This window comes from Rhinichthys klamathensis, unplaced genomic scaffold (assembly GCF_029890125.1).
Source record: "Rhinichthys klamathensis goyatoka isolate OS25496 unplaced genomic scaffold, OSU_Roscu_1.1 h1tg000019l_1, whole genome shotgun sequence".
Classification (NCBI taxonomy): Eukaryota; Metazoa; Chordata; class Actinopteri; order Cypriniformes; family Leuciscidae; genus Rhinichthys; species Rhinichthys klamathensis.
Genome location: NW_026606570.1, coordinates 2,398,334 through 2,422,651, shown reverse-complemented (window position 1 = coordinate 2,422,651; position 24,318 = coordinate 2,398,334). Strand labels below are relative to the sequence as shown.

General features: G+C 42.1%; 2 protein-coding genes across 3 annotated transcripts in view; both read right to left on the bottom strand.

Annotated features, from left to right (window-relative positions):
* Positions 1 to 24,318, bottom strand: part of pho (phoenix) — a 111,953-nt gene that overhangs the window by 73,008 nt on the left and 14,627 nt on the right. The window lies entirely within an intron of this gene.
* cunh11orf54 (chromosome unknown C11orf54 homolog) overlaps positions 10,694 to 24,318 on the bottom strand; it is a 154,263-nt gene continuing 140,638 nt past the window's right edge. For both annotated transcript variants that reach the window (XM_056236089.1, XM_056236095.1), the window contains exons 8-9: positions 11,129 to 11,245; positions 10,694 to 10,997 (exon numbers count right to left, since the gene is read on the bottom strand). In XM_056236089.1, the coding sequence (XP_056092064.1) occupies positions 10,824 to 10,997; positions 11,129 to 11,245 (291 nt within the window). In that variant the 3' untranslated portion in view covers positions 10,694 to 10,823. The remainder of the gene's footprint in view (positions 10,998 to 11,128; positions 11,246 to 24,318) is intronic.

Sequence of the window (24,318 nt, the reverse complement as noted above, 5' to 3'; positions counted from 1 at the left end):
CCCGCCAGAAAGCTTGCCTGTGACAAAATGGCCGCCGGTGATGACGATAGAGACTCCGCCGTAAGACATCTAGCCTTTATTATGAATATCTATCCCTCATACGCTGATTTCACGCAGCCGCCATTTTGAAATCGAAAGCGAGGCTCCGGTGGGAAGAACCCTGGAAGTACAGATAGACAACAATGCCTTGGACTAACAACCTGAAGCTGCTGCCGAGATTTACACTATTGGATGTTAATATCCAATATAGGATATGTATATAGTTCGTTCCTGCTTCTTTTTTTACGTTCTGAATTATATATAAAAAAATAATTTTATTTATAAATGAATTTCACTGTATATAGTCTAAAGTATGAAAGAAATGTATGTACATTTTTAGAATAACTAATTTCTACATTAAACACAACAATACGCCGTCGCATTCGCGACTCTCCTATGATTAAAGGCGACACTTCCGGTTTTCTTCCCACCGGAGCCATTTCAAAATGGCGGCTGCGTGAAATCAGCGTATTAGCAGCTGTTTCAATCATAGACAGTAAAAAAAATGGACACAGCGACCCCATAGACTTCAACGGAGAAAAGTGAAGTCAATTAGAAGCACTCACTTCCTGATTGCCAAGCGCACTGCGCAGGCTCAAACTGAGCTTGACGACTTAGATATGACGTGGGCAACCTGTCTGACAGTTGTACGTCTTCTAGTAGCTGTGCCAAGAGGAATCTGAATCATTCCCTTCCCAATCTTGCAGAGCCGGAGATCGTGAGTATTAGCTGTCCATGAGCTAGCAGCAGGAGCAACTTTATGAATCTCTATGGGCTTCTCCCTTGACTTTATGCCTCCACGTCCCCCCGATTGCACGCGAGCTTCTACTTCTGTCAATACGGTAATTTCTCTACTATGCGACAGAGAGTCGCGTGTTATGATGCAATCGTTAGCCTATTTTTACAAAAACTGCCTCTACGGGGCCATAACGTAAGATACAAGGTAATGGAGCATTTTATACATTGTCGTGTTTCTTTAGAAATAAACAATGGACAAATGGAGTCTTTAAACGCCTCAGATGTAAAGTTATTCGCTGTCAAAGTGACGCCAAAATGAATGGGAGTCAATGGAATGCTAACAGCAGGTGAAGGCTTGTTAGCCAATGGCGGCCCCCGGGGAGACTTCAGTTTCCGGCTGATGGATTACCCCCTTGGGTTTCAATGGGCCGCTAGCGATTTTTTTTCCCAGGATGGTAGGGGAAGACTCGTGAATATTCATTAGGGAACTCATCCCTGATTGGTCTGATGACTTACCCCTAACCCCGCCCCTAAACCTACCCGTCACTGGGGTTAAGACCAATCAGGGATGAGTTCCCTAATAAATATTCACGAGTCTTCCCCTACCATCCTGGGAAAAAAAATATCGCCTCCCGCTATACGTAAACCGTCCGCCATATTGGAGCGGTCCGTGAACATATGAAATAGACTCCAGCAGATGATTTTGCTAAACTAACACAATACAACAAGACAAAGGCGTCAGCTGACACTACGTTAAAAACTTACCATAGTAAAAGTAAAGACACTAAAAGTACTACGGGAAAAACATGTAATATTGAGTTAATACTTATAAAAACACAAACCAACACATTCTCACCTGTAAAAGGTTATCCCATTTCTTCGGGAATTTAAATCTAGGCAGTTTCACATCCAGAAGCTGCCCTATGTTGTGGCGTCATTGATTATTTATGTGAGTGACGACCATAGACAGTAAAAGGTGACGACACGCTGACCGTTGCAAGATGGCGGGCGCGACTACGTGTGGAGTCGGTGGAATGTGGATCCTACGTATACTTTCTATGCCCCCAGCGGTGAACCATTGAAATGTCGAAATGTTTCGGAACAGTTATGACGTAAAGACACATCGTTTACTGAAATCACGGGACTTTGGCAGTTTGACACACGAAACGGCCCAGATCCGGTGCGAGAGACAGAAGGGCTGAGGAGTGATCCGGGATGGATAGGAAGTGAGATGAATGCAGGAAGAGAATATGAGAATGATCTAGAGGAGATGAAAGGTGATGAAGCGTCAATAATTTCTAATGGAATGAATTCAAACGAAAAAAGGAAAACTGTTGGAAATAAAGGAGACAAGAGTAAAGAGAACGACATAAAAGTGATAATTCGATTTCAAACCCTGTGTGCATTGAATCCTTTAAATGTTAGCGAAGCTGTATACAAGATAGTAGGTGAGGTATATACAGTCAAAACTCTAAGAGATGGAAATTTGTTAATTGTTTGCAAAAACAGAGATCAACAGCAAGGTTTAATGATGTGTAAAACATTGCTGGGGAAGGCTGTGAAGCCGCAAATATGGGAAGAAAGAGGGAGAGCTATGGGCGTTATATCTGGAGTATCGACTGATGTGACCGAAGAGGAAATTAAAGTAAATGTAAGAGGAGTTCGTGTAAACAACGTTAAACGGCTGCAATACACTAGAGATGGTGTTAAAAGACCAAGTATGTCTGTTATGTTGGCCTTAGATGAGGATAAACAACCTGAACGGATAAGAATTGGGTATGTTAGTTATGTAGTGAGACCTTACATTCCCCCACCAACAAGGTGTTTTAAATGCCAACGTTTTGGTCATATTGCTGTAGCGTGTAGGGCCAAGGCCCGTTGTGCTAAGAATGGGGGGGATCATGAATATGGTAAATGTTCTGAAGGGATCAAAATTAAATGTTGTAATTGTGAGGGAGAGCATAGTGCTGCGTATCAGGGATGTGAAGTACACAAAAGAGCAGTTCAAGTTCAAAATGTGAGAATGAAAGAAAAAATTACATATGCTGAAGCAATCAAAAAAGTTTACCTTAAAACAAGGAACAATTTAGGCCCAAGGGTAGGCCCAGAACAAGGTGTTTTAAAATCCAAAATCCAGCCCAAACCGTTGTGCATAAATGCTGTAAAGTAAATGAAAATACTCTGATTGTAGAAAAGAAGACATTTATTGCATTTATGGTGGAAGTCATTAACTGCACAGCACAAACAGATAGCAGAACAGCGAGAATTAAGATCATCTTAAAAGCAGCAGAGAAATACCTAGGTGAAGAGGGACTAACAATTGATTCTATTAATGAAATGCTTAGAACAGAGGTAGTAGAAAGTCAGTCATCAAGTGGTGGTGGATGCTGATGGGTATATCCATTTTGCAATGGAACGCCAGGAGCTAGGGCAGTGTTTCCCAACCCTGTTCCTGGAGGCACACCAACACTGCACATTTTCCAACTCTTCCTAATCGATCACACCTGAATCAACTCATCAGCTCGTTAGTAGAGACTCCAAGACCAGAAATATATGGGTCAGAAAAGGGAGACATCCAAAATGTGCACTGTTGGTGTGCCTCAAGGAGCAGGGTTGGGAAACACTGGGCTAGGGCATGTGTTAAGGTGCATAGTACATAGAACCTATCCAGTGAAGAGTTAATGTGGAGAGCAAAGGTGATTGAGGAAAATAGAGGCATATTGGGGAGGAAAGTCACAAGTGAATGTGCAATTGATACAAATTTCTCATTATTTGAACTAAAAAGAGCTTTAATAGGTGTTAAGAGTACCTCACCAGGGAAAGATGAAGTGTGTTACAAAATGATAGAGCAGCTATCAGATGTGGCTAAGAGTGTTGTTTTAATATTGTATAATAAGATATGGGAGCAAGGGAAATTGCCTAGAATGTGGAAACATTCCGTGGTAATCCCTATAGGTAAGCCCGGCAAGGATAAAGCAGAGGTTAATCAACATTATATTGTCACGCCCCAAAACATGACGTAGAACTAAACGAACTGTGATTGGTTGCATTACATGTCAGTCAAACGTCCTCTTGGGCGGTCCAAGGCCAAGAAAAGTTGCGATAGAGTCCTTCTGCCGTCAGTCTGAATGTCTTACTACGCGAGACTACATCATGCATTGTGGTCGTGTCTAGGTCCACCATCTGATCTGGATACGTCCCGGATTCTGCTGACTTCATAAACAGAAAGACTAACATTAGTGTAGATGCCAGTCTATATGTTATGTTAGGTTTAAATTATACTTATCTGACCGTTATTAGTTTGTAGCAGTAAATGAAGAGATGTCTTATCGATCAAAAGTTCGGTATGGCGTACCTCAAGGCTCAGTACTAGGACCCTTGCTATTCACTATGTACATGCTACCCTTAGGAGATATCATTAGGAACCATGGCATTAGTTTTCACTGTTATGCTGATGATACTCAGCTCTATATTTCTTCACGCCCTTACAAAACTTACCAATTCACAAAATTATAGGAATGCATAGCTGATATAAAAAACTGGATGACTAGCAATTTCCTACTACTTAATTCTTGAACATTCTATACATAATGACTTCTTTGGATGTTACATCAACGATAAAGTAGTCAATTTTTAACCTATTGAATCTGGCCTATTGAGTCCTCAATCATGAACTTTCTATACTCAATCACTACTTCTGATGTTACGTAAGCCATACAGAAGTCTGTAATTGACCTACTGAACATATTTCTTTCCAAAGGGTTGTCAAAAGGCAACATACTAAATATTCTCATAGACTCTTTCTGATGTTAAATCAGTCAGACAGTAGTCCACATTTGACCTACTGTAAATATTTGTGGCCCAAGAGATCTCGATCTTGAATATTCTTTATATAACGACTCCTTTTGATGTAACGTCAGCCATACAGTAGTCCATATTTAACCTACGGAACATATTTCTTGCTAAACATTCCTCAATCTTGAACTTTCTACACATACTGATTGACTTCTTCCGATGTTACATCAGCCATACAAAAGTAAATATCTGATCTATTGAACTAAAGAGTCTTCAACTATATATCACTATATAAACTCATTAACTCCTTTTGATGTTAAATCAGCCAGATACTGTCAAGATAGAGCACTATTGGGCCAGAAATTTGTCCAGTCTGGCTGAGGTAACTTCACAAACATCAGTGAATGACACTAGATGTCTTGCTATATTTACATTTAACCTTACTCATTGAACACACAATGATGTGTTTTCATCATTAAAAACAATTTAATCTCATTCTGTTTTAAGTGATTCCACTGCCTGGCATCAAGAGTGAAATATCTACACTAACATATTCATTAACATCTGCAATTTTCAAAATTAAAATCAGTGTAGCACAGATGATGGTTATTTATGTGGTCATTTTATGGATTGGTTTACTGTTTTTATATCATAATGCAGTCGGATGTTAGTCTTGTGCTCTTGCTCGTCTTCTACTGGGCCACAAAATGTGTCCATTTTCCTCCTACCGTTCAGTTCCTTCTCCATCCAAATGCGGGCACAGCATCTCTGCTTTTCCACTTCTTTACAAAACCCATTTAATACATTAATTAACAAGCATGTACTAACGTGTAAGATGGTATATTCCAGGAATTCATGACTCATAGTTAAGGTTAGTTCCTCATTAGTACATGTCTTAACTCATCATTAGTTCATAGTTAAGTAATTATTAATTCAGGTATTAGTACATGATTATTCATCTACTGTTATTGTAAACTATGCTTTCGCATTGTATAGGGTGGTGATGGCGCAGTGGATAAGACACATGCCTTTGGTGTGAGAGACCCGGGTTCGAATCCACTGTGAGACACCAATGTGTCCCTGAGCAAGACACTTAACCCCTAGTTGCTACAGAGGCGTACGACCTCTGACATGTATATCAATTGTAAGTCGCTTTGGATAAAAGCTAAATGAATAAATGTAAATGTATTTCCAAACTACAACCCGAATTCCGGAAAAGTTGGGACGTTTTTTAAATTTGAATAAAATGAAAACTATAAGACTTTCAAATCACATGAGCCAATATTTTATTCACAATAGAACATAGATAACATAACAAATGTTTAAACGAATAAATTTTACACTTTTATCCACTAAATGAGCTCATTTCAAATTTGATGCCTGCTACAGGTCTCAAAATAGTTGGGACGGGGGCAACAAATGGTTGAAAAAGCAAGAAATTTAGAAAGGATTCAGGTGGGAGAACATCTAGCAACTAATTAAGTTAATTTATATCAGGTCTGTAACATGATTAGCTATAAAAGGGATGTCTTAGAGAGGTAGAGTCTCTCAGAAGTAAAGATGGGCAGAGGCTCTCCAATCTGTGAAAGAGTGCGTAAAAAGATTGTGGAACACTTTAAAAACAATGTTCCTCAACGTCAAATTGCAAAGGCTTTGCAAATCTCATCATCTACAGTGCACAACATCATCAAAAGATTCAGAGAAACTGGAGAAATCTCTGTGCGTAAGGGACAAGGACAAAGACCTTTATTGGATGCCCGTGGTCTTCGGGCCCTCAGACGACACTGCATCACTCATCGGCATGATTGTGTGAATGACATTACTAAATGGGCCCAAGAACACTTCCAGAAACCACTGTCGGTAAACACAATCCGCCGTGCCATCTCCAGATGCCAACTAAAGCTCTATCATGCTAAAAGGAAGCCATATGTGAACATGGTCCAGAAGCGCCGTCGTGTCCTGTGGGCCAAGGCTCATTTAAAATGGACTATTTCAAAGTGGAAAAGTATTCTATGGTCCGACGAGTCCAAATTTGACATTCTTGTTGGAAATCGCGGACGCCGTGTCCTCCGGGCAAAAGAAGAGGGAGACCTTCCATCGTGTTATCAGCGTTCAGTTCAAAAGCCAGCATCTCTGATGGTATGGGGATGCATAAGTGCATACGGTATGGGCAGCTTGCATGTTTTGGAAGTCACTATGAATGCTGAAAGCTATATAAAGGATTTAGAGCAACATATGCTCCCCTCCAGACGACGTCTATTTCAGGGAAGGCGTTGTGTATTTCAGCAGGACAATGCAAAACCACATACTGCAGCTATTACAACTGCATGGCTACATCGTAGAAGAGTCCGGGTGTTGAATTGGCCTGCCTGCAGTCCAGATCTTTCACCTATAGAGAACATTTGGCGCATCATTAAACGAAAAATGCGTCAAAGACGACCACGAACACTTCAGCAGCTGGAAACCTATATAAGGCAAGAATGGGACCAAATTCCAACACCAAAACTCCAGACACTCATAAACTCGATGCCCAGACGTCTTCAAACTGTTTTGAAAAGAAGAGGAGATGTTACACCATGGTAAACGTGCCCCCGTCCCAACTATGTTGAGACCTGTAGCAGGCATCAAATTTGAAATGAGCTCATTTAGTGGATAAAAGTGTAAAATTTATTCGTTTAAACATTTGTTATGTTATCTATGTTCTATTGTGAATAAAATATTGGCTCATGTGATTTGAAAGTCTTATAGTTTTCATTTTATTCAAATTTAAAAAACGTCCCAACTTTTCTGGAATTCGGGTTGTACAACTAAGTTTTTCAGTTGTATATTGAAAGGAAATCATTGCAATAGCAATAATCACTACCTCATTCCGTTGTTCAACGAACAGATAACATGTGCTGTTGCATTGCACATACGATCAAATGCTGTGCATTGAAGAATAACAAATGCAATAATAACCACACACCACAAATAACTATGCACTTTAAATGAAAGAAAAGAAATAACATAACATGTGCTTTCGCAGTGCAATTACAATGCATATAATCACTACCTCATGCCGTTGTCCAAAGAAGGGACAACATATGTGCTGTTGCTTAGCAGTGCCCACACGATCTAACGTTCTAACTTTGAGATTAAAAAATAACATGTGAGCTATGCACTTGTTGCATTGCAGTACAACAAGACTAACTTATTCCCGTAGTGAAAGAACTAACTCATTCCGTTGTCCAAGATAACATGTGCTGTTGCATTGCACATACATAAGAAAGAATGTGCTTTTGCGTTGCATTGCGTACTACAACTAAATTATTCACTTGTGTGTTGAAGAGAAATCAATGAATTAGCTGCTGCATTACAAATAGAACTACCTCATTCCGTTGTATAATGAAGAGATAAGTTGCATAGCATTATTCGAAGAATAACATTTACAAGTGTAAAAGAACTAACTCATTCCGATGACTCATTCAAGAGATATTATTTGTGCTGTTGCATTGTATTGCATAAAATATCTAACTCATTCCTCTGTGCAATGCTTTCCATTGCATTGCATATAATTTGTTAATTTGTGTATGAAGGAAAATTATTGCATTAGCTTTAAAAAAAAAAACACAACCCACAACATATTTGTTATGGCATTGCATACAAGCAACATTAATTTGTTTACTGACGAGAAAACCACATGAGCTGTTGCTTTACAATAACTAACTCATTCCGTTGTGCAACGAAGAGGTAACATATGTGCTCTTATTGCACTCCGACCAAATGTGCATGGAAGAATAACATTTGAGCTACGCACTTGTTGAAGATTCAGATTACATTCAAGAACTTATTCCGTAGTGCAATGAAGAGATAACAGTTTTACAGTTGCATTGCATTGCATAAAAGATTTTACTTATTCCTCTCTGCAATGAAATAACATATAAGCTAGATTTACATGTAGCTATATGTATAAATTGTTTTATACATGAACTAACTCATTCCAATGTGCAAGGAAAAGACAACACATACATACATAGTGTTTTCGCAATGGATTGAATACTTCAATTAACTATTTCAGTTGTGTTTTGAAGGGAAATCATTGCAAATCTATTGCATACAATGCATATAATCTCTACCTCATTCTATTGTTCAACGAAGAGATAACATGTGCTGTTGCATTGTACATATCCGATCAAGCGCTGTGCATTGTAGAATAACATATAAGATAGGCACATTGTTGCATTGCAATGCATTCAAGAACTAACTCATTCCGTAGTGCATTGAAGAGATAACATTTGTGCTTTACACTGCATTGCATAAAATATCTAACATCCTCTGTGCAATGAAAAAAATAGACGTGCTTTCGCGTTGCAGTGCATACATGATTGAACGTTGTGCATTGAAAAATAACATAAGCAATGTACTTGTTGCATTGCATAGCATAAAAGAGCTAACTTTTTCCTCTGTGACATGAAATAAGCATTGCATAAAAGATCTAACTTATTCATCTGTGCAATGAAAAGACAACACATACCATATGTTATTTCGCATTGCATAGCATAACACGATCAAACGTTGTGCATTGAAAAATAACATATAAGCTATGCAATTGTTGCATTGCATTGCATAAAAGATCTAACTTTCATCTGTGCAATGATATATGCTTTTGTATTTTCATTGTATTTCCAAACTACAACTAACATTTTTAGTTGTGTATTGAAAGGAAATATAGCGATTGCATTACAATTAATCACTACCTCATTCCGGTGCATTCCAATGCATTCAAGAACTAACTCATTCCATAGCGCTTTGAAGAGATAATAGCATTTGTTTTTCATTGCATTCAAAGATCTTGTTCCTCTGAGCAATGAAAAGAAAAGACTTAACATAACATTAATGCTTTCGCATTGCATTGCACACACGATCGTACGTTGTGCATTGAAAAATAACATATAAGCAATGCACCTGTTGCATTGCATAGCATAAAGGATCTATTTTTTTCCTCTGTGACATGACATTTGCATTGCATAAAAGATCTAACTTATTCATCTGTGCAATGAAAAGACAACACATACCATATGTGCTTTTGCATTGCACACATGATCTATCATTGTGCATTGAAAAAAAAACATATAAGCTATGCAATTGTTGCATTGCATAGCATAAAAGATCTAACTTTTTCCTCTGTGCCATGACGTGCTTTTTCAACTACAACTAACTTTTTCAGTTGTATATTAAAAGTAAATAATTGCAATAGCTATTGCGTTACAATTAATCACTACCTCATTCCGATACCATTTTATAGTTTTATTGCATTGTACATACGATCAAATGCTGTGCATTGAATAATAGCATGCAAAAATAACCATATACCACAAAATAACTATGCACTTTGTTGCATTACAAAGCATTCAAGAATTAACTCATTTCGTAGTTGCATTGAAGAGATAATATTTGTGCTTTTCATTGCATTCATAAAAGATCTAACTTATTCCTCTGTGCAAAAGAAAAGACTAAACATAACATGTGTGCCTTCGCATTGCATTGCACAACACGATCTAACAATTGTTGCATTGCATAGCATAAAAGATCTAAGTTATTTAATTTAATTTTATAAGCTTTTTTTGTCATCAATGCTATTTCTTTAAACTCATTTGTTTCATTCTCCCCAACAGACAATATGGATGATGCGGTGCCGGCTGAAAATCCGTGTCAGACCTCTTCATGTGCAAATTTCAGCGTTCTGTGAACATTATCCTGATATAATAAAAACTTTCCCTGAAAACATTCCTAACAGTCACACAAAGCAGATTGCAGGGTTGTAAACACACATCATAAACACACCGAAACCAAGCACGGCCAAAAGGTCACACAAAACCACCTGTTGTCATAAAACCCTCCCCCATGCACATATCCTGTCATAAAACCCCCTCCCCATCCTCATAACCTGTCAAAACCATTGATCATTTTGACACATAGTATCCTATAGACTACTAGTGTCAAAATTAACTTTAGGAATATTCTAATAGGCTAATTTCCCTCTGAAATGAATGTAAAAATTTAGCTAATTGAAATGGCTTGAATATCAAGTACAAAATGTAGAGATAGATTTCTTTCTGAGTATTGTGGTCAATACTCTCAATTATAATTTCAAGACTTATTATATTTATTTTATTATTCATCAATATAAAGTGGTCTGAGTAAAAAAGCTAATTAATTATTTGCATTTTAAATGCTTTTACAGCATAAAAAAAATCAGAACTGTCAACAGTTTAATCTCGGCCAACATTGTGTGTCTCTGTGGGTCGGTCGATTCGGTATAAGAGCTCAGCAGGGAGGAAGTATCCCAGGTACTCCACTGTGTTTGGGGTGGTATCTGTGTAGTAATGGCCCCCCTCACCATGGTGACTGAAGCCATGGGTATGCTCCACTCTCAGGTCAAGACCCTGTGAATTGTACAACAGAAATTAAATTGGGCACAACAAACTTTAGCTAATATGAAATATTTAGCAAAGATTCAAAATAATGTTGTCAGAAAAAAAGGAAGGTATGACATTGCTACTGGGTTGGTACTCACTGGGTCTCTGGACACCATGACAGTTTGAAAGATCAGTGGTGCACTGACTTCAAAATGCCTGAGCCAGTTATCGACGTCCTTATTGGTGTTTAGAGGGCAGGTAGAGAATTCACGTGGCTTAAAGACAGAGCAGTGAAATGTGTACGCAAGCATGTAAGGAACTAATTTATGTTGTAACATTTTCATTTTAAATTTAATCATAGTTCAAGTAGCTATATAAACTTCTATAGAGTTTAACAGTGACTGCTTTCACCAACAAAAAAAAGAAAAGAATCACAACATTACATTTGAAAACTACGGAGCCCCTAAAGGGACGTGGTGGTGGAAAAAAAATTAGGATGGGAGAAAATTTTTTTCAAATCTTTTTCTTTCCCTCGCAAAACTTTTGCGTTCCCCCGAGAAACTTTGCGTTCCCTCGCAAAACTTTTGCGTTCCCTCGCAAAGATATTTGCGTTCCCTCGCAAAGTTATTTGCGTTCCCACGCAAAAGTTTTGCGTTCCCTCGCAAAGATATTTGCGTTCCCACGCAAAACTTGTTGGCAGCTCGGACAGACACTTCGTGTTTAATGTCCCGCTGGTAGTGTTTCAGAGCTTCGTACGTTAATGGAGCGTTTCATAGTGTTTGAACTTGGACTCTCAAATATAAAGAAATGCGGTCAGTGCTTAACTCAAGGTGTTCAGTGAAGTTGGCTACACATAGGCTATTCGAACTTCCCGGATCAATATTCTTGAGCTAAACGTTGTTAAAACACAGACGACACCTATTTACAATCACAGTAACCTAGACAACGAGCTACAACCCAATTCTCCTCAAAACGAGCTTTATAAATGGATCTCTATGAGCAGGCGGCTGAGAGACAAGTCCGAAGGGACCATCTGCAAAGTGCAATATAACCCAAAAAACGACTACAGCATCAACTCATAGTCAAACATATAAAAAATAGTCATTAACTTCAATGTTACAAACCACCCAATTCAGTTTACACATCAATGGTAAACCCACTGGTCATACTGCACTGCTTCTGCACATTTTATATTATAAAACTTTTTTTTTAATAACTTCACTGTAACACACCAAATTTAGTTCACACATCACTGCTCTAATGTTGGTTATACAACACTTAGTTTGGGAAGTAATTGCACATAAAAAAATAAGTAGGCCTATTCTTTACACAAATTATATTGGTACTGTACGCAGCTAACATAATAGTTACAACAATAGCTTTTGCATTGTATTTGCTTACTGAATTTGATGGCATTACACTGTATAACAGTGTGAAGTAACTGAATATTTTTTCTAAAAAGGGTAAAGTTATTGGAACTGAATTTGGTGACAGTAGCCTACAGTGTATCACAGTGAAGCTATTGAATATGTTAAATAATATAAAATGTGCAGAAGGGTGGGAACGCAAATAACTTTGCGAGGGAACGCAAACATTTTGCGTGGGAACGCAAATATCTTTGCGAGGGAATGCAAAAGTTTTGCGAGGGAACGCAAAGTTTCTCGGGGGAACGCAAAAGTTTTGCGAGGGAACGCAAAAGATTTGAAAAAAAAAAAAATCTCCCATCCTAAAAATTTTTCCACCACCACGTCCCTTTAGGGGCTCCGTAGAAACGCTCCATTAACGTACGGAGCTCTGAAACACTGCCAGAGGGACATTAAACAGGTAGTGTCTGTCCGAGCTGCCAAGAGGTTTTGCGTGGGAACGCAAATATCTTTGCGAGGGAACGCAAAACTTTTGCGTGGGAACGCAAATAACTTTGCGAGGGAACGCAAACATTTTGCGTGGGAACGCAAATATCTTTGCGAGGGAACGCAAAAGTTTTGCGAGGGAAAGCAAAGTTTCTCGGGGGAATGCAAAAGTTTTGCGAGGGAACGCAAAAGATTTTGAAAAAAAAAAATCTCCCATTCTAAAAAAATTTTCACCACCACGTCCCTTTAGGGGCTCCGTAGAAAACAGACTATTACACTACCATTCAAAAGTTTGGGATCAGTAAGATTTTTTTTAAAAATGTTTTTGAAAGGTCTGCTCACTAAAGCAGCATTAATTTGATAAAAAAAAAAGCCCTCTCTGGTTGTTGTTTGTCTTCTCGTGTTTGGAGAATGAATGTGTTACTCTTTCTTATCAGAATTTAATTTGTTTCTATTTTGTACAGTTTATCTCCAAAAAATATTTTTTCTTTTTTTCACTTTTCTTGAGATCAACTCCACGGAAGGAATTTCTGCATCTAATCTTTTGGAAACGCTCAAAGCTTATTTGCATGGAGATATAATTTCTCGTTCTGCTTATATCAAGAAGTTGCGTAATAAAAAGCTCTGTGAACTCTATGAACAGATTGGTAAATTGGACCAGAAATATGTACAACATCCAACAACTATAATGAAAAGGCTTTTTTTGTAATCTGAATATATCTTCTTTCTACTAGCCATGCTAAGCAGCTTACTTAAATCATGACACCGTTTCTATAAGTTTGGTGATAAGCCAGGTAAAGCACTTGCAATTATTTTTTACTCTTCTTTGTATCTGTCAAACTCCTTTAAATATTCTAATCTTGTTGACAATGTATTTATTTATTTTTTAAATCCAACATCCCTCAAATCAATAGTCAAATTTGATGATCCTATTAGTCTAACTAAAATTCTGAAAGCCATTATGCAGATACAGATCAGAAAATCCCTGCAGAGATTTTTTTCTCCTCAGGTTTCCCTACTGCTTCTCTCAGTTTTTGAAGAATCCCTATAAGTCTACCTCTTTGCTTTTAAAACCTGATAAAAACCTCTCAAACTGTGGGTCTTATCCAATTTCCCTTAACATAGATGTGAAAATCCTGGCTAAGGTTCTCTTTCTAAGGTTAGAAACTGTTATTCAAGACTGGCTTTGTAAAAAACTGCAAAAAAAAAAAAAAAAAGATCCTTAGAAGGTTGATGAACAAGTTACACCTCGGCCCTGATCTCTCTCGGTGTGGAGAATGCTTTCGACTGTTGAGTTGGACTATTTATTTTATACGTTTAAAGAAAAATTGAGTTTGGGGATAAATTTGAGCAAATTTGTGAGTTTTTTCCAATTAACTCCACCGCAAGAGCTCTTCCAACATCAGCTTTCCCATTTAAATAAGCCTCAGACAGTTTCCGTTGCCTGGGAGTAAGTAACGAGTTTCATTTAGTTGAAAATTGGACATGAGGTAAACTTGTTCATCAACCTTCTAAGGATTAAAAAAGCTTCTTTTTTTTGCAGTTTTTTACAAAGCCAATCTTGAATAACAGTTTCTAACCTTAGAAAGAGAACCTTAGCCAGGATTTTCACATCTATGTTAAGGGAAATTGGATAAGACCCACAGTTTGGTTTTTTTTTATCAGGTTTTAAAAGCAAAGAAGTAGACTTATAGGGATTCTCTAGTTGTATTTACCACTGGGAAGGTTAGGGATAATTTGATACCCAAGTTCCCAAGTTGGGTGGGCCAAGCTTATATTTTTTGGCTTTTCCCAGCATTGGCCTATTTCTGAACATCAATTTTCAAGTCAATTTCTGACACATTTATTTTAGATGTTAAACTGTGCCCCTTATGGACCTATTTGGTCTTAATCCTACAAATGTTTCATTGTCATCCTTACAGTCAAATGCTCTAGTCTTTTGCTTGATAACTGCTAAAAGGCTTATACTAATGAACAAGAACTATCCCTCCCCACCCAGCTATTTTCATTGGTCGTGCAGACCTCTTGCAGTTTTGCAGTTTATTAAAATAGGGAAAAAAATAGATGTACAAAACTTGGCAACACAGAACAATTTTACGCAATCTGGCAACCATTTTTTTCATGCTTAAATAAAAGATAATATTTCAGTATGTAACCCTTCCCATAGCCGCTGATTTAGGTTTCCGATGGTGGGTGCCCTATGGAGCTAGAAATGAGTCTTTAGTATATGCGAGAAAATAAATGATCTGAGAGAATAAAAAAAAGTTTGAGAGAAAAAGTTATCACACTGATAGCAAAAAAGCATTTCACCAGAGAAAAAAGAATATTTGAGAGAAAGTTTTCATATCAATAGCAAAAAATAATATTTGAGACTAAAAAAAAGTTGAGAAAGTATTTTCTCATAGAACATAAAAAAATATTAATTTAATTTTTTTTTAATTATTTCTGAGAAAAAAAATCTCTCTCAAAATACTTTGAAAAAAATCTTAAATATATATTTTTTGCTATCAGTGTGAAAACATTTTCTTTAAAAAAAAAGTGTTTTTTTTCTTTAAAAAATATAAAAGTGAAAAAAAAACATTCCTATTGGCCAGTCGGGTGAGCATCGTCTTGTCTTGGGAGTCGAACTGAATCATTACACCATTGTTCGGTTCACCTAGATAGATGCCTCCTCTGCCTTTAGATTCTCTGTCCGAGCCCGAGGTCGGGCCGATATTTCCCGTCACTATCCTCGGGCCGGGCCGGGCCGGGCCGGGCCGGGCCGGGCCTTTGATCTAGAGACGTGCACTCCCAACGCAAAAGAGTGCGGCGCGGGACTAGATTTGATGGCCGAGTGCGAGTGCGAGCGCGGGCGCGGGCTGTAATGCACTCACTGAGGGTTCAGGGAGAATAAAACGATCCGTGGGACTCCAGCAAACTAGAAATATCTATGAATAAAACATAAAACGAATACATTTTTATTCATCTGTTGCAGAAAAGCAACAAGAACAACTAAAACAAAATACAAATGATTTACAGGCCAGAGTTTCGTTTTATAACATGTTTGCAGCGTTGAGCGATGTACAGAGATGTGTGAGATCGCGATGAACTGATGTCAGCTTTAGGAATTTTTAAGCGCACTTTGCGCGCATTCAGTCATGCCAAACAATGCACACAGTAGCCTGCTTGATTTTATGTTATAACAGTGGTTTGTGTGTTAATGCTTTAATAACAAATAATTTATCAGGAGCAAAATGCTGATGTGTATGATGGCGACACGTAGGCTAACTTGAAAGTATTTGGAGGTGCAGAACAGAGGAGGAGGAGAAAGTAACATGGAAAGTAGTTGAGAACGTCAGTTATAACGACCCACGTATTAAAATGGTCGGTTTAAATCGGGCTCATAATTATAGTTAATGTGTCGGGCCGGGCTCGGACACAACGGGCTCGGGCTTGATTTTTTGGGCCCGATCTAAGCTCTAAGCACGGACACTCCAATGTTTGGGTAAGATGAAGATGATGACACACAACTCGATGGGTAGCTGGCTGAGCAAGTTTAGCATCACTGAAGATTAAACATTAAAAATAGCACTCATATTCATGAATGAATGTGTATTATATTATTAGCTTGCTAATCGCTAGTAAAGCTAATTATTAATTAGCCATCATGCTAGGTAAACTTGCATGAGTGCTATTTTTTAATATTTAATCGTCAGTGATGCTGAACTTGCTCAGCCAGCTACCCGTCGAGTTGTGTGTGTCATCATCTTCATCTTACACAAACATTGGAGTGTCCGTGCTCAACTAAGGCAGAGACGGCATCTATCTAGGACGGTGAACCGAACGCGAACAATGGTGTATTGATTCAGTTCGACTCCCAAGACAAGACTATGCTCACCCGACTGGCCAATAGGAACGTTCCAATAGGAAAAAAAGAACGTGGCCCCGCCCATGACACACTTTTCACAGCTAAAGCAAAATCCTGACACGAGAGCAAAAAATTGCATTCAGAGCAAAGAAAAGCGGTTTGAGAGAAACACTTTTTTTTTTAAGAGAAAATGGTTTCACACTGATAGCAAACAATATATATTTAAGATTATTTTTTCAAAGAATTTTGAGAGATTTTTTTTCTCAGAAATAATTTTAAAAATGTCAAATTTATATTTTTTTATGTTCAATGAGAAAATACTTTCTCTCAAAACTTTTTTAGTCTCAAATATAATTTTTTGCTATTGATAATTTAAACTTTTTCTCTCAAATATTCTTTTTTCTCTCATGAAATGCTTTTTTGCTATCAGTGTGATAACTTATTCTCTCAAACTTTTTTTTTCTCTCAGATCATTTATTTTCTCGCATATAATAAAGACACATTTCACAACCCCCAGCCCAACCGCCCCCCAAAAAAACATTTTAACATGCTCATTACTCAATACTTTGTACTTGTGTTAGTTTTTCAAGAGTACAAGTCTTTTTTCGGTGTGATGGCATGATCAATGAATTTATTACATGACAGTTGTGTCTCGCAAAAAGAAACAGGCAGACTGCAAAACACATTACCAACCAAACTAAAACACATCTTCATTTACATGAGTGTTGACACAAGTCACTCACTTGCTGATATACACGATGAGTTTTTAGTTAAATTAGTATACTTAAAACTGCAATTTATCATTGTGAGAAAAACAGACAGCACAAGCTTTTGAGTCAGGTTGAGTCAGGTATGTTTAAACATTAAATATAATGGTAGAACTGTATAGATTGGTGCAGGTATCACATCAGTTTGTATGCCAAAATGTGGAAATGAGTTAGCATTTTAGCACTTCCGGTTCCATCGTCTCGAAGTCAATGGTTTTTTTGAATAGGTTTTTGGTTAAAGGGCTGAAATAAGGTCTGTGGTGAACAAGCTCAAGAAAATTTCATATTTTATTTTACAACATAAAATACATCAGTATTACCCCACTCATGATTTATTAAAGTTGTTACATGTCTAGAAAAAGACGGTTGCTAACAAGTGGCTAAATGTGACTACAGAGGCTGTCGGGGACATTAAACGTCATCACGCCGAACAGGTATACAGCCTCGTTAAGCTTATAATCGTGCTCTTATAAACAATTCTAACTCAAACTGTCAGGGAAAATGTTTTTAGATAACTGAATGAGTTGTCGGAAGCTTAGTGATGGTGACGTTGAAGTCGTGGGGCCGTGGTGTAGTTCATTAATTGCCTACCTTTAGCTTTTTTACTTCTGGCGACTGCATTTAGGATTCAAAATTTATACAAGTTGTGTTCATCTGTGGAAATTATCTTGATGGAAAAAACGTGCAAGTATCATAAACTTTTGTTGATCAAAGAGCTTGTTTTTTGCGATAATCCCAAGCCTATGTAAAAATCCTATTGGGTTTGTGTCGAGGGAACCAGTGTGATGCTAACTGCCGATTGGCCTACAAAGTGACGTCATACCTGCATCACTCTATTATGACCTGTCAGGTCCCGATGTGAGATACACCAATCAGAAAAGTTCCCAAATCTCAATCGATTTTTTGATTGGTCAAAATTAATGGAGAATATTTTGTGTGGGTGCTCGGCCATTATGCACTCAAGCCCTCGTGCACCCACGGGATCGGCGCCTATGACCATTCTCTGCATTTGGTCCCTGCTGTTCTCTCTCTCATCCCTCATTTATTAATAAACAGAGAGCAAAGAATAAAGAAAAACATTTTTATTCTGTTTTCCCTCTAGATAATCGTTTACATAGGTGCATGTATACGTCTTTTTGTTGTTTTTCTCAGTATTGTTTCAATTACTTCTTTATTTTGTCTATATATTATTATTTATAATTACTGTTATTTAAATGTATATATTTACTATTATTATTTTCATTATTATTGTATTTGAGTGTCTTGGTGCAAGCATTTATAATCTTTTTTTATTGTGCCTGACTGAACAAATGTTGTATTGTCTTTTTATTTTTGTAACACTTTGATTGAAAAATATCAATAAAAAGAGTTAAACTAAATATATTAATTTACTTTTTTATTTAAGTATATTTTAAACATTTTATAAAATATTCAATTTTTTTTTCAATTTGTATATACCGGTATTCTATTTCTGAAATAGAAAATCAATTTAAAGCATCCTTGCAGAATAAAAGTATTAATTTCTTAAAGAAATCTTAATAACCAAAACTTTTGAATGCTATTGTACATCCATAAAAATGAGGGAGAAAGACCTTCTTTACATATGTGTTATAAATTAAACCCAGCTAGGATGTTCAACAAAACGTCTCGGTTACGGATGTAACCCTCGTTCCCTGAGTAGGGAACGGAGACGTTCCGTCGGATGACGACGAATGGGGTTTCGCTTAGAAAGCCTATCGACTTCGAGTATACAAAAACGAGCCAATGGCAAAGAAATGCCATGGGTCTGCGGAATTTGCCTAGCGTAACTCCGCCTCACCTCGTGGGTATTTAAGGTGAACGCTCCAGCAAATAGGCATGTTTCTTCGCTGAGGAGCCAAGACTGAGCTGAGGCGATCCCCGCGGTACAGCGGAAAGTGGCAGGAAGACGGAACGTCTCCGTTCCCTACTCAGGGAACGAGGGTTACATCCGTAACCGAGACGTTCCCTTTCGTTGTCACTCCGAGTTCCGTCGGATGACGACGAATGGGGATCCAGTCTAATCACGCCACCTTCTCGGCTGTCTTCCAGTGCCCTGCGTAAATCTGAGATCCCTGTCGTGAGACTAGCACGGACGAAGGACTCCTATTTAGCACAGGAATACCAAGGTACACTGGGGAGCATATCCCAGATTTGGGGGAATATGCAATTACTGCCAACCCAGAGGGGGGGACTTAAGAATACACATATGACCTGAGGGATGCATATGGGGAATCACTGGGGTGTCCAGCCGCAGGTGGAATATTTCAACCCCAGGGGTGGCAAGGTGGCTTGCCAAGGGAAAGACACATGCTCAGAGAGGCTTACAGTGGAAATACGCATGTGGGGGTAGCTCAGAGGAGGTACCATGCACACGGAAGGCACCTAGCCGACGCACAGGCAATAGACACTGGCGCCAGCGTCAGCAGTGCTGGAGGAACTCAGGGCTTTCGGGGAAGCTCACCTGAGGAGAATATCGCACGTATCCAGTCCGCGGAGTGGAATGGCGAGCAAGCGAAGACACCTGAGCGGGTCCGGCACTAGCTGGTTGAAGCGAGTACATGAGAGGACACTGGCTCCACTCGGAGATTGTAGAATCTGGCGAATGTGTTAGGTGTCGCCCAGCCTGCAGCTCTGCAGATGTCTGTTAGCGAGGCACCATGCGCTAAAGCCCAAGAGGACGCCACACTCCGGGTGGAGTGGGCGGTCACACCAAGGGGGCACGGTCGACCTTGCTGCTGGTATGCCAAAGCAATGGCGTCCACTATCTAGAGAGACAACCTTTGCTTGGAGAGAGCCTTTCCCTTCAGCTTCCCACCATAACAGACAAAGAGCTGGTCTGAGGTCCTGAAACACTGCGTTCTGTCTACATAGATGCGAAGAGCACGTACTGGACAGAGCAGTGCCAAGGCTGGGTCTGCCTCCTCCGGGGGCAGCGCTTGCAGGTTCACCACCTGGTCCCGGAAGGGAGTGGTAGGAACCTTGGGCACATATCCAGGCCGGGGTCTCAGGATCACGTGAGAGTAAGCCGGCCCGAATTCCAAGCACGCTTCGTCAACGGAGAATGCGTGCAGGTCCCCTACCCTCTTGATGGAGGCCAATGCAGTCAGAAGCGCTGTCTTCATTGACAGGAAGTTAAGCTCGACCGACTGCAAAGGCTCAAAGGGAGCGCTGCGCAGGGCAGTTAAGACCACTGCGAGGTCCCAAGAGGGTACGAGAGGAGGGCGAGGAGGATTCAGTCTCCTCGCTCCTCTCAGGAACCTGACGATCAGGTCGTGCTTCCCCACCGACTTACCTTCTATAAGATCATGCTGTGCGGCAATAGCGGCGACATAGACCTTGAGGGTGGAGGGAGACAGCCTTCGCTCCAACCCTTCTTGAAGAAAGGAAAGCACGACACTGATCGAACATCTCCGGGGGTCTTCTCGGTGAGAAGAGCACCAGTTGACGAAGAGGTTCCACTTCAACGCATAGACGTGTCTCGTGGACGATGCTCTAGCGGAAGTGATGGTAGCCACCACCGCTGGTGGTAGGGTACTCAAACCTGCCTCGTCCCGTCCAGGAGCCACACGTGGAGGTTCCAAAGATCGGGACGAGGGTGCCATAGGGTGCCCGTCCCTGAGAGAGGAGGTCCTTCCTCAGGGGAGTCGGCCAAGGAGGTGCTGTCGCGAGGAGTATGAGTTCGGAGAACCAGGTCCGGGTGGGCCAGTACGGCGCGACCAGAGTGACCTGCTCCTCGTCCTCCCTGACCTTGCGCAGGGATTGCGCAAGAAGGCTGACTGGGGGAAACGGCTTTTTAGCGGCCCCTCGGCCAGCTGTGCGCCAGTGCATCCGTGCCGAGCGTGCCCTCGGTCAGGGAATAATACAGGGCGCAATGGGTCGAGTCGTGAGAGGCAAACAGATCTATCTGTGCGTCCCCGAACTGGTCCCAAATCAGCTGAACCGACTGGGGATGGAGCCGCCAATCTCCCGGGAGGGGCTGAAGCCGTGAGAGCTCGTCGGCTGCACAGTTCAGGGCTCCGGGGATATAAATGGCACGAAGCGACCTCAGATGCTTCTGACTCCATAAGAGGAGGTGGCGGGCGAGTTGCGACATATGGCGGGAGCGCAGACCACCTTGACGGTTGATGTACGCTACGGTCGCGGTATTGTCTGAACGGACTAGTACATGCTGGCCCCTGAGCACGGCTCGGAAGCGGCGCAGGGCGAGCTGTACAGCCAGCAACTCGAGGCAATTGACGTGCCATAGGCGGTGGGGTCCTGTCCAGGAGCCCGCGGCAGCACGTCCATTGCACATGGCACCCCAGCCCGTGGTAGAGGCATCTGTCGTTACAACAATATGCCGGGAAGCTCGTTCCAGGGGCACTCCGGCCCGTAGAAAACTGAGGTTTGACCACGAGGTGAAGGTCTGACGGCAGGTCGGAGTAACTGGTACTCGGAGAGTGCCGTGTTGCCATGCCCACCTCGGGACTCGGTCGCGAAGCCAAAGCTGAAGCGGTCTCATATGAAGTAATCCGAGCGGTGTTGCCACGGCTGCGGATGCCATATGCCCCAGGAGCCTCTGAAAAAGTTTCAGTGGAACCGCACTCTTGCCCTCGAACTGTCACAGGCGAGGGGAACAAGGGCTGCCTCAACGACCTTCGTGAAGACGTGAGGAGACAGGGCTAGCCCGAATGGGAGAACTGCGTACTGATATGCCTGCCCCTCGAAAGCAAACCGCAGGAATGGTCTGTGTCGAGGGAGGATGGAGACATGAAAGTAGGCGTCCTTCAGGTCGATCGCTGCAAACCAATCCTGGTGCCGCACACATTCGAAAACGCGTTTGGCGGTGAGCATCTTGAACGGCAGCCTGTGAAGGGAGCGGTTCAGAACGCGCAGGTCCAGGATTGGCCGTAACCCACCGGTTTTCTTCGGGCCAATGAAGTACGGGCTGTAGAAGCCGGTCCTCATTTCGGCTGGAGGGACAGTCTCGATCGCACCCTTCGCCAGCAGGGTAGCAACCTCCGCTCTCATGATAGGGGCCTTTCCACCGACCATAGTGGAGCGGACTCCCCTGAAGCGGGGAGGAGACCGCGCGAACTGAATCGCGTAGCCGAGCCTGATCGTTCGCGCAACCCAGCGGGACAGGTTGGGAAGCTCTAGCCAGGCTCCCAAGGACTGTACAAGCGGGGTCATGCGAACCACAGACTTCCCGTCAGTGGAGCAGCGAGGCGGTATGGCTGACCCAGACGTGGACGGCATAGCGGCCCAGTGTGGGGGTACAGTCATAGACCGCGTCCTGACAGAGGAGACCAGGGAAGGACGAACGTTCCACGGGGGTCTGCTCTGCCAGGGGTCTGGCGACAGAGGAGAATGAGAGCGGCACGGTCCGGGGACGGCGCGCACTGTCATCCGGCTCTGGGACAGAGGAGGACGAGGGGTGCACGGCCCGGGGGCGGCGCACCGTGTCGTCCGAGAACTCTGTGTGCTCAGAGACGGGAGAGTCAGTTCTTTCTGGAATAAGGATTCTTCCCCGGCCCTCCACCAGGGAAAGGAGTGGCCCTGCTACCAGCTCCTGGAAAGAACTGAGTCCCATCTCTGAGCAGCCCATCTCAAGAGTGCCGCTTAACCCGGCGTATAGCGGGGGCGAGGCTGGAGAGGGCTGTGGCGTCCCCCAGCGGCTTCCAGAGCCAGCCCGGGTGAACGGGCGGGGTGGGAGCCGCAGGAGGGCGCCTTCGGCGGTGGGCAGACCGAGGGATCTGCTCGGACGGCGGGGCCGTCGGGGCAGAATAAGCCTCAGTCTGCTCGTGGGCGGTTGAGAACTGTTGGGCAAAGCCCTCAACCGCACCGCCGAAGAGGCCGACCTGGGATATGGGGGTGTCAAGCAGATGGGTCCGCCCGACATCCTGCACATCAGACAGGTTCAGCCACAGAATGGTGGACATCACCTGACCCAGGGAGCGTACGGCCACTTTCGTCGCTCGGAGAGCAAGGTCAGTGGCGGCGCGCAGCTCATTGAAGAGCCCTGGGTCAGTCCCGCCCTCGTGCATGTCCGTGAGCATCTGGGTCTGGTAGACCAGCAGAATGGCCATGGCATGCAGTGAGGCGGTTGCCTGTCCTGTAGCGCTATAGGAATTCGCCACAAGTGTAGACGAAAAACTACAGGCTTTGGACGGGTGCTTAGGATCGCGCCGAGAGGAAGCACTCTGAGGACACAGTAGCATCGCAACAGAGCGTTCACCCGGGGGGACCCCAGTGTACCCATGGGCAGCGGCCCCGTCGAGGGAAGGAAGGGCGGAGGAGATCAACGAGGGATCGCTGGCAGACATGGGGGTCTTCGAGGATTTCGAGATCTCCTGATGCACATCCGGGAAGATAGGCATTGGAGTGGACGCCGACAGGAGTCAGCGGCCACACCCAAAACCAATCGTCCAGCAGCGAGCGCTCGGACAGGGTGAAAGGTTCCACTCTAGTCCGATGCTCGCAGCGGCCCGGGAAAGCATGGCCGTCATCTCAGGATCTGACTCGACAAATGCCATATGCACACCCGAAAGTGGCAGCACTGTCGAATCTTCACTTCCTGAAGATTCTAGCCCGCCCTGTGATGCTGTGATGGACAACAGATCCGATTCTGGAGCGTCAAGGGAAACCCGCGGGGCATCTGAAAATAGACCCGGGGAATCCCCTGAACACTCGCGGGTTGCGTCACTGAAGAGGGGGGCGTGGTCCACGGACAAACAGTCGGCGGATTTGTTCCACACTCACACCCTCAGGTCACCCTGGCCACCAGCCGAAGTAGCACCTCACGTGGAGAGTGTTAGATCGGGGTGTGGATGAGGGGACTCTCTCTCTAACGAGATCATTGAGTCTCGACCGTAATGACGCGA